The sequence below is a fragment of the Salmo salar genome, chromosome 29 (assembly GCF_965601325.2).
Source record: "Salmo salar chromosome 29, fSalSal1, whole genome shotgun sequence".
NCBI classification, from domain to species: domain Eukaryota; kingdom Metazoa; phylum Chordata; class Actinopteri; order Salmoniformes; family Salmonidae; genus Salmo; species Salmo salar.
Genome location: NC_138319.1, coordinates 20,212,928 through 20,231,469, shown reverse-complemented (window position 1 = coordinate 20,231,469; position 18,542 = coordinate 20,212,928). Strand labels below are relative to the sequence as shown.

General features: G+C 43.2%; 1 protein-coding gene across 7 annotated transcripts in view; it reads left to right on the top strand.

Annotated features, from left to right (window-relative positions):
- Positions 1 to 18,162, top strand: part of slc12a7b (solute carrier family 12 member 7b) — a 72,461-nt gene extending 54,299 nt beyond the window's left edge. For 3 of the 7 annotated variants that reach the window (XM_014181114.3, XM_014181116.3, XM_014181118.3), the window contains exons 15-26: positions 1,386 to 1,505; positions 1,620 to 1,724; positions 4,225 to 4,393; positions 4,730 to 4,925; positions 5,078 to 5,247; positions 5,451 to 5,582; positions 6,306 to 6,413; positions 8,946 to 9,059; positions 10,416 to 10,588; positions 11,362 to 11,376; positions 12,707 to 12,840; positions 14,528 to 18,162. In XM_014181114.3, the coding sequence (XP_014036589.2) occupies positions 1,386 to 1,505; positions 1,620 to 1,724; positions 4,225 to 4,393; positions 4,730 to 4,925; positions 5,078 to 5,247; positions 5,451 to 5,582; positions 6,306 to 6,413; positions 8,946 to 9,059; positions 10,416 to 10,588; positions 11,362 to 11,376; positions 12,707 to 12,840; positions 14,528 to 14,619 (1,528 nt within the window). In that variant the 3' untranslated portion in view covers positions 14,620 to 18,162. The remainder of the gene's footprint in view (positions 1 to 1,385; positions 1,506 to 1,619; positions 1,725 to 4,224; positions 4,394 to 4,729; positions 4,926 to 5,077; positions 5,248 to 5,450; positions 5,583 to 6,305; positions 6,414 to 8,945; positions 9,060 to 10,415; positions 10,589 to 11,361; positions 11,377 to 12,706; positions 12,841 to 14,527) is intronic. The other 4 variants (XM_014181119.3, XM_082970735.1, XM_014181115.3 and 1 more) reach the window with 3 other exon arrangements.
- The last annotated feature ends 380 nt before the right edge of the window (positions 18,163 to 18,542 follow it).

Below are 18,542 nucleotides of genomic sequence, written 5' to 3'. Positions count from 1 at the left end.
GAATGCAGACACACACACCTGTATGGCGTGTCCAGCGATAAATGGATCTGTACTAAAACAGAGAGGGTATTTGCTGTCTGGGATTAAGGTTTCACAGTAACGGTGAATATATATATATCACAGTAAAGCCCAATTGTGAGCTGCTGAGCTATTCCATGGAACTAGCTCAGTTGTTTGCAGTGCTATGGTGCATTCTGATTTCTATTGGCAAATTAACCAATCAATTTTATTTATAAAGCCCTTTTTACATCAGCTGATGCCACAAAGTGCTGTACAGAAACCCAGCCTAAAATCCCAAACAGCAAGCAATGCAGATTTAGAAGCACGGTGGCTAGGAAAAACTCCATAGAAAGGGAAAGGCAGGAACCTAGGAAGAAACCTAGAGAGGAACCAGGCTCTGAGGGGTGGCCAGTCCTCTTCTGGCTGTGCCGGGTGGAGATTATAACTGAACATCTTGGCCATGTACTAACGTTCATAGATGACCAGCACGGTCAAATAATAATAATCACAGTGGTTGTAGAGGGTGCAACAGGTCAGCACCTCAGGAATAAATGTCAGTTGGCTTTTCATAGCCGATCATTCAGAGTTTGAGACAGCAGGTGCGCTAGAGAGAGAGTGAGTCAAAAACAGCAGGTTCAGGACAAGGTAGCACATCCAGTGAACAGGTCAGGGTTCCATAGCCGCAGGCAGAACAGTTGAAACTGAAGCAGCAGCACGACCAGGTGGACTGGGGACAGCAAGGAGTCATCAGGCCAGGTAGTCCTGAGGCATGGTCCTAGGGCTCAGGTCCTCCGGGAGGGAGAGGGAGAGAGAGGGAATTAGACAGAGCATACTTAAATTCACAAAGGACACCGGATAAGACCAGATAACTACACCAGATATAACAGACCCTAGCCCCCGACACATAAACTATTGTAGCATAGATAATGGAGGCTGAGACAGGACGGGTTGGGAGACACAATGGCCCCGTCCAACGATACCCCCGGACAGGGCCAACCAGGCAGGATATAACCCCTCCCACTTTACCAAAGCACAACCCCCACACCACTAGAGGGATATCCGCAAACCACCAACTTACTACCCTGAGACAAGGCTGACTATAGCCCACGAAAATCTCCCCCATGGCACGAACCCGAGGGGGCGCCTACCTGGACAGGAAGATCACGTTAGTGATTCAACCCACTCAAATGACTCACCCCTCCTAGGGACGGCATGGATTGACATGTGCCATCTTGTTTTGAACCGAGTACCCTGCAGAGTATCTGAATTAATACGATAGGTTTGATTACTTAAGGAATCAGCTTGTCATTTTTGGGCTGTCAAAATGTACTCCTATATGACTGACTGTGACCTCCGTGTTCTCGTCCGTCTCTCGTCCCCCATAGGGCTCTGTCTTTCCTGGGCGCCAGTCTGTGTCTCTCCCTGATGTTCATCTCCTCCTGGTACTATGCCCTGGTGGCCATGCTGATCGCTGGCTGCATCTACAAGTACATTGAATACAGAGGGTAAGAGTTACTGGATTCCACAGTAGCATGGTACATTGGTTCCCTTATCACAAACAGGACGCATGTTAGATTGTGTTTCTGAGTCCTCCTTTATCTTCTTCTCTCAATCTCCAGGGCGGAGAAGGAGTGGGGTGACGGTATAAATGGTCTGTCGCTCAACGCCGCCCGCTACGCCCTCATTCGCCTGGAGGAGGCGCCGCCCCACACCAAGAACTGGAGGTGTGTGTGTGTGTGCGTGTGTGCGCATGGATTAGGTTTATGTGCATATACGTTTGTTTGTGCCATCATTGACGCCGCATTTCTGAACAACCAGCAATAACCAACTTTGGGGCTTTCTCAACAGTATAATTTTATGCTAGAGAACGTAGTGAATTGGTACCATTTGTCATCTGAGTAATCCAGAGAAAGAGAGTTACTATTTGATGAATCGCTGAGCCTTCTATGTAATCTCACGGTTAAAAAAAGATACCGGTAAGCCTAAGCATAGCAGCCCCTGGACTGTGCCTGTCCAAAAAGTGGATCATTTACATCAGGAAAGAATGAGGTCAGTCTTTGGTCCTCTCCCTCCTGCACCTGGCATCGCCCACAGTCCCATTGCCAGGGAAAGCCCTAATCTACAGCGTCAAAATCAATATTTCTCCCTGTGCCATCTGGCCTGAAGAGAATGGCAGGCTACCAAGTACTTATGCCCATATATCGCCCACGCACGCCTCGCGACGCGCCCCTAAGCCTCTTTACACAGTAACTGGCACTGTGCCACTAGCCTTCGACAGCAGGACCCATACTGGAGCCGTTAGGAATCCTCCATGTCTGACAAGTAGTATGGAGCTACGGCTCAGAGGATTGTTTCTTCATTCTATGTAATGTATTCTCAGGGAATTTGGTAATGTTTCTTTTCCCCTGTTCAGAGAAATGAGTAATTGAAGTTGTTAGGTGTATGTCCCATTCTGCATCCTGATATTACCAGGTTCTGACCACTAGATGATGCTGTTTCTGGTGATTTTATTCTGCTGGGTTGCTGTCCATAAACTTCTTACAGGGTAAGAAAACCAAGAGTTGGAACCGGTTCAGGGAACAACTTGAAAATAACTAAATTATTCGAGGAACAGAACCCGAACTAAAATCGAAATTGATCTATCTGTTCTGGAACAGAACCGTTATTTTAAAAGCATGGGAACCGGTTAATAACATTCTTTGATGTGGAGCATTTTTTTCCAGTCCCTCACTCTGTCACTCAGAAACATATTCCAGCGGGAAATCTTTGCCAGTGTGTGTGTGCGTATGTGTAGGCTACCTGCCCCTCCTCTCTGAAGCATAGGTTACCATAGCCTACTGATGACGTTACAAGTGTAATTCAGAAATTAGGGAGAGATGTTTAATAAGAGAAGAATGGATTTACTTTTTCAATGCTAGTTAAGGATACTATAGTTATCACGTTTTCACATTGGATGTTTTAACTACAAAAAGGTAAGACGTGTTTTTAATTCCAGTGCTGCTCTGCACATACAAGCTCGTTAGCTAGCTAACTAGCTAATGTTTTCTCTGGTCCAACATTAAACCAACTCGGAAGTTCAACGACATTCAAAGTTACTCCACAGAAGCCGCTCCTCCGTAGGTATAATTCCGTGGACCTAATTCAGATAATGCATGTCATAACAAGGTACCCAGCTCTTCAAGGCAATCTTCCTCCATCCTCTCTCGCTCTCTCCTCACCCTCAAATTTTCAGTTGCATCTTGCACCCTAAACTGTGATTGGCAGCACTGTGTGTGTGTGTTTGTCTTTCATTATGACTAAACCATGCTGTTACGGCAAAATACAATTTGCTCTTAATTACTTTCCTATACAGATGAAATCGCTTGCCCACTCCACAGCACTGATTGAAGTAATTTAATGTTGAGAATCACCTAACAGCACCATCTAGTGGTCAGAACCTGGTAATACCAGGATGTCGGATGGGACATAAACCTAACAACTTCAATGACTAATTACTCTGAACAGGGGAAAATAAAAATCATCCAATAACACTGAGAGAACATTACACAGGATGAAGAAACAATCCTCTGAGCCGCAGCTCCATTCTACTTGTCAGACATAGAAACATGATACTGTATACTCGTTGTCTGGGTGGGATTGGTGTGGGGGGTCCGTGGGTGGCGTTTGACCATTTTGTTTGATTCCTCATATCTTACTCATCGTTAGAAAAAAGTTTGGTCTAAATCGGATGTTAGGTACTATATTTATTTAATACTATATGAATCCTAGAAATTAAAATGGCCAATTTGGGTGCATTCAATTAGGTCAAATTATATTTCAACAAAATAATGTTGCAAGAATGCTAATCTTATCGGTTTCTAACTACAGAAATGATTTCAGAACAATCTGAGATGCTGGGTGTCATGGCTTGCTGAGATGACATGGAATGACCCATTACTTAATCCAATCAGCTGCAGCCATCAGGAATCCCATCAATAGATGTTTAAAAGTTCACCTTTAGCCGTGCAGGCTTATGGCAATCTCATTTTGAACTCAAATGTCTGTACAAATGTCACTGCAATGTTCCCAGGTGTTAATACAGATAGCTAGACAGTAATCAGAAATTCAATGACTACGCCCTTTATCATCTCATCATCAAAGCAATGTGTTGGACCAGTACGTGTCTTGGTCAGCCTTGTATAATATAACACATTATGACTTGTCTGACGTCTTCCCGGGTCGTAGGCCCCAGATACTGCTGCTATTGAACCTGGATTCTGACCACACCGTGAAACACCCACGCCTGCTCTCCTTCTGCACCCAGCTCAAAGCAGGCAAAGGCCTGACTATCGTGGGCTCCGTGCTGGAGGGCACTTACATGACCAAGGAGGCCGAGGTCAAGAAGGCCGAACAGGTACTGTAGTCACAGGCTCAGCTTATACACTGTGGACGCGTCTCAATAGTCGTAAGTGGCTTCCAATCCTTCTCAGGTGAGAGGAATATGGTGGAAAAGTCTTGAACGTACCAGTGATTATGGAGGAACGGGGGTCTGGAGAGAGACATGTTAAGTGAACCAATCAGAGGTTTAGTGGCTGGTGACATTTCCAGTCTTATTCCACTGGCTGCCTTCTACTGGTAGACCAACATAGACATTCATTACCAGGTTGAGCCCATTCCGATTGTGTCAAGTCCGTCTGGCTGTGGTAACTAGTGGAAACCTTTTCTCACTCTTCGTGACTTTCTCCATCAGAACATCAAGTCGTCGATGACGACGGAGCGTACCAAGGGCTTCTGCCACGTGGTGGCGTCGTCCAACCTGCGTGATGGTTTCTCCCACCTCATCCAGACAGCAGGCCTTGGGGGCATGAAACACAACACGGTCCTCATGGCCTGGCCCGGCACCTGGAAACAGTCCAACGACCCCGTCTCCTGGAAGAACTTCATCGGTGAGACCCACTTGGATTTGAGACCACACCAAAACTGTCTTAACATTAGCTCAGGACGTTTACTCGTCATGTGAGCATAACCCCTATCACATGGTACTAAACCCCATGCAATACCATTACTGAGATGGCGTTTCTCTCTGTCCCCTCCACAGAGACTGTGCGTGAGACCACAGCGGCCCATCAAGCCTTGCTCGTGGCCAAGAACGTGGACAGCTTCCCCACCAACGCGGACCGCCTGGGCCAGGGCACCATAGACGTGTGGTGGGTTGTCCATGACGGAGGACTGCTCATGCTGCTGCCCTTCCTCCTTCGGCAGCACAAGGTATCTATAGTGGCGCCATTCAGTCTGTTGGGGTGGAATATTAAAAACACGCATGCACCGCCAAACGCGCCAACATATGCACACACTTAGTTATTAACACACACAAATAGGCGCACGTATCATTCTACACCCATACCCTAGGCTAGGGATGACTTGTGTTCACACTCCCTCTCTCTGTCTCTCTCTGTCTCCACGCATCTCAGGTGTGGAGGAAGTGTAAGATGCGTATCTTCACGGTGGCTAATATGGATGACAACAGTATTCAGATGAAGAAGGACCTGCAGATGTTCCTCTACCACCTCCGTCTGGACGCAGAGGTAGAGGTGGTAGAGATGGTGAGCTTACCTGTAGACCTCTGGGGCACTGACATCTCCCTATTGACCGATAGCTTGAGATGACGAAACCTGAGGTGTAGCTCCATCAAGTCAAGCACTCTTAAATGTCTCTCATATTTGTCAGTTTCTTTTGATATCCTTAGATATTAAAAGGAAGAAACTCTAGTGAAACAATGTTTCATTCAATAGAGCTTCATCAAGGGTCTCCCGAGGGGCGCAGCGGTCTAATGCACTGCATCGCAGTGCTTGAGGTGTCACTACAGACCCGGGTTAGATCCCAGGCTGTGTCACATGCGGCTGTTACTGGGAGACTCATGATGCGGCGCACAATTGGCCCAGCGTCGTCCGGGGTTAGGGGAGGGTTTGGCAGGCCGGGATTTCCTTGTCCCAATGCGCTCTAGCTGACTTCGGTCGCCAGCTGGATGGTGTTTCCTCCGACACGTTGGTGCGGCTGGCTTCCGGGTTAAGCGAGCTGTGTGTCAAAAAGCAGTGTCGGCTTGGCAGGCGTGTTTCAGAGGATGCATGGCTCTCGACCTTGGCCTCTCCCGAGTCCGTAGGGGAGTTGCAGTGATGGGACAAGACTGTAACTACCAATTGGGGAGAAAAAGGGGTAAAAATAAAATAGAGCTTCATCAGGGTTTCGTTTAATAAAAAAATGTAAGATGTTTAGTTTACCCTTTGGATTGTGTGTGTGTGTGTTTGTGTGTGTGTGTGTGAGAACAGCACGACAGCGACATCTCAGCCTTCACCTATGAGAAGACCCTGGTGATGGAGCAGCGCTCTCAGATGCTGAAACAGATGCAGCTGTCGCGGACGGAGAGGGAGAGAGAGGTAACACCGCCCCGTCTGCAGGGCACACTCATTACAACAGTGCAACAATCGCCCTTCAACGTTGTGCCCCAAATGGCACCCTGTTTCCTTCATAGTGCACTACATTTGAACAGGGCCTATAGGCTCTGGCCAAAAGTTGTGCGCTAAATGCGGAATGGGGTGCCATTTGGGATGTACACCAAGTCAATATGGGAATTAAGCGAGTATTGATATAATCTGTTATTGTTTTGCAACACCTTTATCAGAAAATGAATGGTATTTTCCTTTAGGACTTTATCTTGAAGGGTTTTAAATGCAATGCGGTTGATTCAGGTATCTTTCTTGAGTGCACTTATTTTAAGTTGGTCTGTAAAGAGAAAAGTGTCATGGGAATGTGATTTAGTTTGTCAGTGCTTTGGGTCACATTGAACAGCCATGGATGTACCCTGTTCTCACTTGGTTGCAAAGCTCTAATATTACATTAGGGACGCATACAGTAAATAGATAGGACATACAGTAAATAGATAGGACATACAGTAAATAGATAGGACATACAGTAAATAGATTGGACATACAGTAAATAGATTGGACATACAGTAAATAGATTGGACATACAGTAAATAGATTGGACATACAGTAAATAGATAGGACATACAGTAAATAGATAGGACATACAGTGCCTTCAGAACGTATTCACAACCTTTTGACTTTTTCCACATTTTGTTACAGCCTGAATTTAAAAATGTTTTTTTAATTATTATTTTTTATCACTGGCCTGCACAAAATACCCCATAATGTCAAAGTGGAATTATGTTTTTTGAAATTATTTCAAATGAATTAAAATGAAAAGCTGCAATGTCTTAAGTAAATAAGTATTCTACCCCTTTGTTATGGCAAGCCAGAATAAATTCAGGAGTAAAAATGTACATAACAAACCACATAATAAGTTGCATGGAATGTGTGCAATAATAGTGTTTAACATAATATTTGAATGACTACCTCATCTCTGTACCCCACACATACAATTATCTGTAAGGTCCCTCAGTCGAGCAGTGATTTTCAAGCACAGATTCAACCATAAAGAACAAGTAGGTTTTCCAATGCTTTGCGAAGAAGGGCACATATTGGTAGATGAGTAAAAGAAAAAGCAGACATTGAATATCCCTTTGTGCATGGTGAAGTTATTGATTACACTTTGGATGGTGTATCAATACACCCAGTCACTACAAAGATACAGGCATCCTTCCTAACTCAGTTGCCGGAGAGGAAGGAAACCGCTCAGGGATTTCTACATGAGGCCAATGATGATTTAAAATAATTAGAGTTTAATGGCTGTGATAGGAGAAAACTGAGGATGGATCAACAACATTGTAGTTAGTCCACAATACTAATCTAAATGACAGAGTGAAAAGAAGGAAGCCTGTACATTATAAAAATATTCCAAAACGTGCATCCTGTTTTGCAACAAGGCACGAAAGTACAACTGCAAAAAATGTGGCAAAGCAAGTCATGTTTTTTGCCTTACAAAGTGTTATGTTTGGGGCAAATCCAATACAACAGATGACTGAGTACCACTATCCATATTTTCACGCATAGTGGTGGCTGCATAGGTATGCTTGTAATCATTAAGGGCCGGGGAGTTTTTCAGAAAAAAAGAAGAAAAAAAAAGAACGGAATGGCGCTAAGCACAGGCAAAATCCTAGAGGAAAACCTGGTCCAGTCTGCTTTCCACCAGACACTGGGAGATTAATTCACCTTTCACCAGAACAATAAACACAAGGCCACATCTACACTGGAGTTGCTTAAGACTGTGTATGTTCCTGAGTGGCCAAGTTAGTTTGTAAATCTATTTGAAAATATATGGCAAGACCTGAAAATGGTTATCTAGCAATGATCAACAACCAATTTGACAGAGCTTGAAGAATTTAGAAAATAATAATGGGCAAATGTTGCACAATCCAGGTGTGGAAAGCTCTTAGAGGCTTACCCAGAAATACTCACAGCTGTAATCACTGCCAAAGGTGCTTCTACAATGTATTGAATCAGGGGTATGAATACTTATTATTTAAATTTGATATTTCTGTATTTCATTTTCCAAAAAATTGCTACAAATTATAAAAACATGTTTTCACTATCATTATGGGGTATTGTATGTAGATGGATGAGAAAGCAAATCAATTTAATCAATTTTGAATTCAGGCTGTAACACAACAAACTGTGGAATAAGTCAAGGGGTATGAATACTTGCTGAAGGCACTGTATTGTTTTAAACATTTTAGTCATTTAGCAGTCACTCTTATCCAGAGCGACTTACATGAGCAATCAGGGTTAAATACCTTGCTCAAGGGCACATTTTTCAACTAGTCGGCTCAGGGATTTCGAACCAGCAACCTTTTGGATACTAGCCCAACGCTCTACCTGCCACCCCTGTATGTTATTGGTTTGTGTGTATCAGGGCTATCCTAGCCCACCTTGGCCTAGTGTTCGCTGTATGACCTTTGGCCCCCTCTCCTGTCTGGCTGCATATGCGGTACCGGGCAACACGGCCCTCAGATTCAGAGTATCACAGACTCGTCACGTAGCTCCATCAGGAGGAATAACCAAACCGGAGCCACGGGCTCAGGATCTGGCCCCAGTCGAGAGCTGGAGGACACACAGGAGGACGAGGTAGCCAACACCCACCATCTGTACCCCCAATGCCCCTGTGACTGCAGCCCCTCACCCCCACTGAGACCAACCCCCAGAGGCCACACTTACACAGCCACATCCACAACTGCTAACAGTCAGGGACCTAAAGTAAGTTAAAGCCCAGTCAAAATGTCCAGTTAAAGTCCTCCCCGGATAGACCCTGTATGGTAGATGGTGGCTGTGTAACTGTGCAGGTTACTCACCGTAGTGGCATAATGGACGTCATGGACTCACCTCATTCCGCATGCGCCATTCGTCACGTGCACTGTGGTGTAATCCTCCTTTTTGTTCATCCCTCCTTCCTCCACTCATCCCTCTCCACCTGGTTAATTCTCGGTGGGCGTCACCATTACTCCACCTCACTGTATTGTAGCTCCAGACAGTACTTTGTGCCTCACACCTTATTAAAGGGATATTGGCCTGTTTAGAAAACACTGGTGTTGTTTTGCACGTCATGGATTTTGATTTGATTAATCGGTCATAAATGTTTTTACTATGTGTGTTGATTGTCTTAGTGGTGTTGCTCTTGCTACCAGGCAAGGTTATTATAGTAAACTAAAACTAATTAGGAAAAAACGATTTAGTAAACTGAAATAAAATCATGAACAAACCTGTTTGAAAAACCTACAACTATACTGAAACTATTATCTTTGACTCCAAAACTAACTAAATAAAATTTAAAAAACATAATGAATTATGTTATCATGAATTATTAATTATTTCTTTTTCAACTTTAGGCAAAAATCTAATCTAGTGTTCAATAGGGTTTTCATGCTTTTTGAGGGTTTTCAAGCTACTGAATCTGGTTGGTAAATGTGGCCAGGAGGTGGCGATGTTTCTAATAGGCCTAGCTTGTGCCTCACTATCACCAGATATAACTTGATTATGTTTACATGTCCTACTAAAAAGCATTGGATTGGTGTAAACATGGGCGAGAGAGTTTTCTTCCACCAGTCTGTGCTATTATTTTAAAATCCAAGTCACATTGAGATTTACTTCATAATTTAAACCGAACTAATGACCTGACCCATCACCTTAAGTATTACTGCCCCTCATTTGCAAGAAGTGACATCCTAAAAAACACACAAGTAACTATACAACACCAATGGCCCTAGCGTCCCATGCATGCTTTTCTACTTAAACTAAGTAAAAATTTGTAAATCTAAACAGAATTTCCCCAAAAATGTAAAAAATGAATAGAAATAAAAACAAATACAAAAACACAACTATAATAACCTACCTGACAACTGTATGGTTTCTAGCCTGTAGTCTCTCTCTCTCTTTTGTTCTCTCTTGCTCTTTCTATCGCTCTCTCATCATCTCCCTCTCCTTCAGGCCCAGCTGATCCATGACAGAAACACGGCGTCTCACGCCGCGCTTAACGACAAGGCCGACACTGGCCCTGACCGGGTCCACATGACCTGGACCAAGGACAAGTTCCTCACCGAGCGCAACCGCAACCGCGCCGAGGCCAACATGGGCGTGCGCGACATCTTCAACATGAAACCGTAAGTCAGGTGCTACGTGTGATCCCTCTTATCCTTAAACCTTCCAGAGCCAAAATGGAGGAGCCAAGTGGACAGTTGCTCACACTGCAGCTGCCCCGGAGCCTGCCGGTTTGAAATGGTTACATGGCCTGCATGGTGTGTGTTCAGGCTGCGTTGGCATGTTCAATGTTGACCTGTGTGACTGTGTGTGTGGACACATCCAGTGCATGGCCCCACCACCCACCACGCAGACCACATGCATTGTCTGAACTAATGATCATCATTGGGGCGGTAGCGTAGCCTAGTGGTTAGAGCGTTGGACTAGTAACCGAAAGGTTGCAAGATCGAATCCCCGAGCTAACAAGGTACAAATCTGTCGTTCTGTTCCTAGGCCGTCATTGAAAATAAGAATTTGTTCTTAACCGACTTGCCTAGTTAAATAAAGGTCAAATAAAAAATGCCTTTGTGTCTCAGAACCCACCATCTCAAAAAGGCAGATATAACCACTAGTACATTACATAGCCCAAAATTGTAACAAGCGCAAATATATGATTTGGATACTATAAAGACTGTTTTTAAAGGGATAATTCACTTCCAAATCAAAGTTTGTCTGATGTTTTCGCACTTCTTGACTACTTTTGAGTAATGAAAACATCTGACTTTAACCATCCCTTTAAACTGAGGGAAGTGTTTAACTGTGGGGTGGTTGGCATGTGCAACAGTAGACATGCAAGGGGTTTCTATAAAACATCTAAGTCGGTTTCTGTTGTTTTGTCTCGTTTTCCTCCTTCTAGAGAGTGGGAGAGTCTGTAAGTCACATTTCTCTTTGCCATAGTGCCGTAGGCTGTGTGTGTGAATGTCTGTGTACAGTAGTCCTTTTCTGTCTCCTCCATATTGTTGACCTCCCAGCCACTGGGACTATGTGTGTGTCTGTGTGTGCATGCAAGTGTGTGTGTGTTTTGTTTGTGTGTGCGTACCTGTGTGATGGGAGGGTACACGTCATGTTATGTAGCATGTGCAATCAAAATTGCGCTTTCCATACAGACCTTAGCCGTGTCAACAATATTGCTTTATTGCCCATGCATCTGTTCTGTATAGGAATAGAACCGAAGAATGTCAGTGGTCCAAAATCCATTTCAATTGGTCATTGCAATCAACATGATATTGTCCTTAAATCTCAACTGGGTGGAAAGCGTATGTTTTTTTTGGAAGTGCCTCATTGTATTTGTGATGTGGCGATTTCTGCTTCAGACCATTTGCATATCATGCTCTGCATTGTTGGTGTTGCTGTGCACTCTAACACAAGAAGGGCTTTCAATATTACACCCAATATCACATTGAACTGGTCAATTGAATATTGGAATACTGTGTATACAACGCAGTGCTAGGAAGCAGGTAGTTTGACTCCTGGATGCTAATTGGCTGAAAGCCGTGGTATATCAGACAATATACCACAGGTATGATGCAAAACTACTCGTTTACTGTTCTTTGTATGTTGGTAACTGGTTTATAATAGCAATAAGGTACCTCATGGGTTTGTGGTACATGGCCAATATATCACTGCTAAAGGCTGTATCCAGGCACACCTCCTCAGGCCTTATTGCTTAGTTATACAATGGAATATTTCATACGCACAGGCTTGCCCATTGTATTTGTCAGTATACCAGGTCTACAATAGTTTATCCTCTCTACCACCCTACTGCCACTGCTGCTGTTTGAAGTGTGACGCTGCTTTGACTGCCCATCCTGAGCCTTAATTCAGAGTGACATAATAACTCCCAAGGCTTCACTATCATAACCACCAGCTGACCTGCTTCATGTTCTCGTCTGCGTGCTAAAGGCTGCCAATCTGACAATAGCACTGTAATTGTTCATTTAAAAAAAAACATGATCAGGAAGTGTTTTGTCAATCATTAATGAATGTTTAGACTATTGAGTGTTACGCGAGAAGAGTGACAGATTAGATTTACTTCCCATGTTTCTAGTTAGGATTCAATGTAAGGCGCTTTGAGCTTCTGAAAAAGGGTTATGTAAATCCAGTCCATGAATATTATTGGAGAAGTCAGGGACAGAGGTTAGAGGTCAGGATTATGTTGGGTTCAGCCTGCTCTTCTTCACCGTCACCCTTGTGTGGTATAGGAACCAGTCCAACGTGCGCCGGATGCACACTGCGGTCAAGCTGAACGAGGTGGTGGTCAACAAGTCACAGGGAGCCCACCTGGTCCTGCTCAACATGCCGGGACCGCCCAAAAACAGAGGGGGCGACGAGAACTGTATCCTTTACAGCCAAATGTCTGTTTATTCAAATTTTACTATGCATGTCTTTTGAATTGTGCATTGCTTAGTTGAATATGTTTACCCCAAGTTAACTTGAAAGGTATCGTCATCAGCGATCTGACAAGTTCGAGGATGATCTCTTTACAAAGGTTGTTTAGTTAATAGTTAAGTTGTTTATTGTACACTATATATAAAAGTATGTGGACACCCCTTCAAATTTGTGGATTTGGCTATTTCAGCCACACCCGTTGCTGACAGCAGTGTTCTCTCAAACATTTTTCCTCACTGAGCAAATTTCAGGTCTGCTGAGTGCAAACTTGAATGTGTGAAAATTCTGTGCAACTACAAATGATCTATAACTGGGCTAATAACTAACAAAGGATAAGAACAAAATGTGCACGTGGCTACATGCAGCTCTCGCTTTGATCTCAAAACAAGTGCATCTACTCACAATCTCTCATGCTGTAAACACAGTCCAGTTCAAAGTGAATGGCACAGATCCATTTTTGGCAATGGTCTATTTGCATATAGGCCTACAGCAGCTCTGATTGTTTATGCCGCACAGGTCTGTGTAGAGTACGGGTTGAGTAGTGCCTGTCAATGCAATAGAATCCTACTTCGATGCATTCTGCCTACAACAAAATCTCTTGCATAGTTCATTTTGTGTCGGTATGTTGCATTGAAAGTAGCTGATATAGCGTTGATTCGATCACAATTGCCACAGTAAAGGGAAACGTTAGTGTTAACAGGGAACACTCTAGAACAATGGTCACCAACCTTTTCTGAGTCAAGAAAATCACTTGGAGTCAAAATGCAAGCCGAGATCTGTTCAGATTTATTTTTTAACATGACTTAAAAAACATAAGCCTATGCAACATTAACCAATTAAAAACAGTACTGTAGCAATGAGGTTTGTGCAGTAAGCTATAGGCCCAATACATTATCACCGCATACTGGCTTTGCTTGAATTGCCCTGCCAGTGCATTGTTGTTCAGGACATTTTTTTAAATTATATTTCAAAATTTGAGGTAGGCTATATGACACCATATCAAAAAAATAGGAACACAAAGCTTTATTGTTGTTTTTTTTACAGAAATGTTTGGCAATTGACTAGGAATGCCTTGGAGATCGAGTGGTTGGTGACCACTGCTCTCGAAAGTTGAGTGAAATTCAATCTTGTGCTTCTCTCATCGAGGGAACATTGGCCGACAGACATTCAACGTGGCACCGTCTGCGGATGCCACCTTTCCAACAAGTCAGTTCGTCAAATTTCTGGCCTGCTAGAGCTGTCCCGGTCAACTGTAAGTACTGTTATGGTAGGCCACACAAGCACACAGGACTGCCGGGTGCGCGTAGCACGTAAAAATCATCTGTCCTCGGTTGCAACACTCACTACCGAAGAATGTCCCCGCAGCAATGTTCCAACATCTAGTGGAAAGCCTTCCCAGAAGAGTGCAGGCTGTTTATAGCAGCAAAGGGGGGACCAACTCCATATTAATGCCCATGATTTTGGAATGAGATGTTCAACGAGCAGGAGTCTACATACTTTTAGTCATGTAGTGTATCTTTAAAACATACTATAACTAATAGCTTTAGAGCTAATGTACTCCCATTGTCACATGACCTGCATAAACCCCTGTCATGTGATGTGACTTATTTCCTCTTTGACCCTTGGCGTCTCAGACATGGAGTTCCTGGAGGTTCTGCTGGAGGGTCTCAACCGGGTCCTCCTGGTCCGTGGGGGCGGACGCGAGGTCATCACTATCTACTCTTAAACGCTTGCGGCCACAAAACCTTGGGGTTACTGGGGGATTGTCAGAGGGGGGCCATGTTACTGGACAGAGGGCTTTTTAGCCTCGGAAGGGATGACCAATCAGGGCAGTGTGATGTCATAGCATCAGCCTGATTAGTGGAAAGAGCACATGTGTCCTGGGGCCTATCTATCACGTCGACCGACTGGAGGACAGAGCATTCTGACACTAACATTTAATCTGACACGTGTTCATGTTTATTGTATGGATGTTCTTTTTTCCCCCCCTTCACTCCCTCTCTATGTTCAGTTTTCATCTCTGTTCATGGTAATTGTGTATCATAATCAGCAGAGGACCACAGGGTTAATATGGACATAGGCTGTGTCTGAAATGGCATCCTATTCCCTATATAGTGGGCTACTTTTGACCCTTTGGCCCTATATCATTTCGGACACAGCCATAGTCTCTCATTTTGGTTTTGGCTTTGTCCTCATCTTTCAAGTGAGATTCAGATTGAGGATGCACAAAGTTAATGTGCTGCCTTTTAAGATCTCCCTTAGCTCAGAACCAAATCTACTTTGAATCCTGAAAGAGAGAAATACGGTTCCTGCTCTCACCTATTATCTAAAAACTCAATAGGAACGTTGTTACCTAGAATAATATGCTTCTGTGACTCTTTCCAGTATCCGAGCCCACAGCGGAGCTCTGTTAGAACGGAAGGAGGCATCAAGTCCAAAAAAAAAGCATACTTTTATTTGAAGTCTGTTCCACAGATCAGGATGTTGCTATGGCTTTCCTAAGCTCCATTGTCCCTTGGTTTTTAAAGGTGGGGTCATATTTGGAGGTGTTCTGTCCTACTGGTATCCTCGTATACCCCTGAAGCTACTCGCAGCGGAGTTCTGTCAACCTCCATTCTAATTGAGGAAGTTAGGGGGTCTAACTCAGACGCGAATCCACCTTGTTAATCCATACTAGGACTAGGGGGAACTAGGTTTATTCATGTAGTTAATTTGTGAAAGGGATTTATTGTTTATGTTGCTTGTTGCTAATTGTCGTCTTGTTGTTGAGTGCAGCGCGACATCTGAAAGAGGTCTGTGTATGGGGTGGGGGGCTTTGGCAAGGATAGGCCAAGGATTTTAATGTGCAATAGATGCTGTTGATATGGTGAATTGCAGACAGGCCTGAGACACAGAAGGTGGTCCAACTTGCCTGGGGAGGGGGGGTCACCTTAATTGACCCTGTTTTATTGGCTCTGTAACATTGGTCCCCGACTTCAGCCATTGTTTTAAGAAATAGCCGTAGTATATATCCTAGTATTTAGCCCATGTTAACTGTGTTACACCCAATATACACAGCATAAAGCATATTTATTTATGTTGTGATTATTGGAAATTGTATGCAAGGGTGCAGGGAATGAAAGTAGTTTTTTTGTAAATAGACTATTTTCAGGTACAGGAGTGCTGCTTTAAATTCACGTACTGTTCCACAGCTTCACAAATCTAGGACAACTGGGGTCAAGGTATTTCACCTACCAGAGCCCATTCGATATATATATACATCAACATATAGGAAAATCATGAGGTAGTTTGACACTAACACTGAATCTGAAATAAACAATGTGTCAACTTCTCTGTGACCCTCAAATCAGTCGTTGTGTTGCTTGACAGTTAAAACAGAAGGAAATGTGCTTGTTGGAGTCGTCCTCTGACGGCCTAGCCACTGTTGACTGTTCAGGTACTGTAGACTCATTTTCAGCACGGTGTCGTTAGGGACATCGACACTCAGCGTTTTGCACAGTCTCCGATGTACAGTACTGCACTGATACGGTAGATTGCATTGTTTGGCTCTGATTATAGAAGTATTTAGGCTGGGGATGTTGTGACACAGTGATGCCGCCACATTCAAATGGTTGTGATTTGTGAGTATCACGTCTATCACAGGACACCAAACCAAGATTCTGTACTGGAATGGAATAGTCTCATTATGAAATAGCTATGTCCCATGTTGTCCTCCGAACCATCAATGTTTTCTCTCTCTGATGAGCACCATGCAGAGTGGGTAGGTGAGTAGAGTTTCTGAAAACATGCTGTCTCATAGGTCAATCGTACAGTTGTGGTCCGTAGGTATCAGTTGATCATACTGTTCAATGTCAGGATTTGTTCTTATGTTATTTGTGTTTTAATTGTACGTGCATATTCTCTAGGTTTCAGGTTTTCAACTGACCATGATGAATCATTTTGACTTTGTATAGGTAGAAACGTGCCAAAAAGACTAAGACTGAAAGTATATGCTTGTCAATGTCAGCCACAGTACACGCGCCAACTGTCGACCGTGCTTGTAGGGCAAGGGAAAAAGCAAGATCACCTTCAAATTGTAAATACAATATACGCTATTATAACCAGTTAATGCTTTTGATTTGGAGACGCACAGAGGTCAACACATTTGAACTCAAATTCTTACCTAACAGACCATTTTGATGAGCAACACTGAGTTTGTGGTTACAAAATGAGTTCCTTTTAGGCTACATATCAACAGTGGAAGGAATGGCATCTGTGATTTCTAGGGCATGTGAAGCCCAGTTTTATAGGCAACTGGAAGTCGCCAGATTTAAGAAACTATTGGGGGCAAAGGAAGGAAGGAATCACTCATCAAACTCTTCTGTATTTACATCCACAGTTTACTTTGAAACCTTTTCGTAGCTGTGCAGTATTTTATAACCAGAACATTGTATTTTTCTACAGTATGTCATGAAAACAAGCCGTCTTTTGTTGTAGCGTCGACCATCAGACAATCTTTTTATGTTTCCGGTGTGTTTTTGTTTAATTTTCCGACATACACCTGTGTAACTTGTAGTCTTGTTTGCACTTAACAGTTATGTTACACTTGATTTTCTGATACTCTTTAAGTGTTACTTTTCAGGAGTGGAGTATTTCGATTTTATGGAGGTGTGGGATGGATGGGTGGGTGGGGGTGGTTGGAGAATGGGTTATGTTACTGATTTTAAGTTAATTGAAAATGTCTTTTTATTTTAGGTTTTTAGCCACCAAAGATACAATCTTTGAGTCTGTGATATGAAACGTCACATTGTTAATAGTGTAAGAAATAAAGTTGAACTAAAAACAGCACAGCTTGCTTACTTGAGCTGAATAGCAGCAAAAGAGATGACTTCAAACCTTTTTAGAGGACACAAAACTAAGACTTCTGGGTGACGGTATGCAAGTAGTATATGTTCCATTTACCTGGTTGAAGTGACGAGAGAATGTAATCTACCTCAAGGTGGCCATGGAGGCTTCATCGAAGGAGAAGCAACCTGTCGAATCGCTTTCTCTTTTCTCTGTACATAGTTACAATCTTTTTATATGAAGCGATTATTAGCGATTGGGGAGTGAGCCTCCATTCTGAGGGAGAACCAGCGTGTGTGTGTGTGTGTGTGTGTGCGTGCGTGCGTGTGTGTGTGTGTGTGTGCACACCTCACATATAGTAGGAGTTACTTTTGGGCGCATGCGTAGCGAAGGTAAATTATATCTGTGCCTCTGAGTAATGAATAAATAAAAGTGCTGAAATGTCTGAACTGTACAAACTCCTGTCATTTGTTATGTTTTTCACTGTATTAAAGTATTTATTTTAACATTGTAATATCTCCTAATCCAAGTAGTGTGGTAGGTTAAATATATTGTGTAGAATGGACATAGTGTATTCGGGAAGTATTCAGAGCGCTTGACTTTTTCCACATTTTGTTAAGTTACAGCCTTATTCTACAATTGATTAAATATAGTTTTTTTTCTCAGCAATCTACACACAATACCTCATAATGACAAAGTGAAAAGTTTTTTACATTTTTTTTATACATTTGCAAATGTATTACAAATACAAAATAACTTATGTACATAAGTATTTAGACCCTTTGCTATGAGACTCGAAATTGAACTCAGGTGCATCCTGTTTCC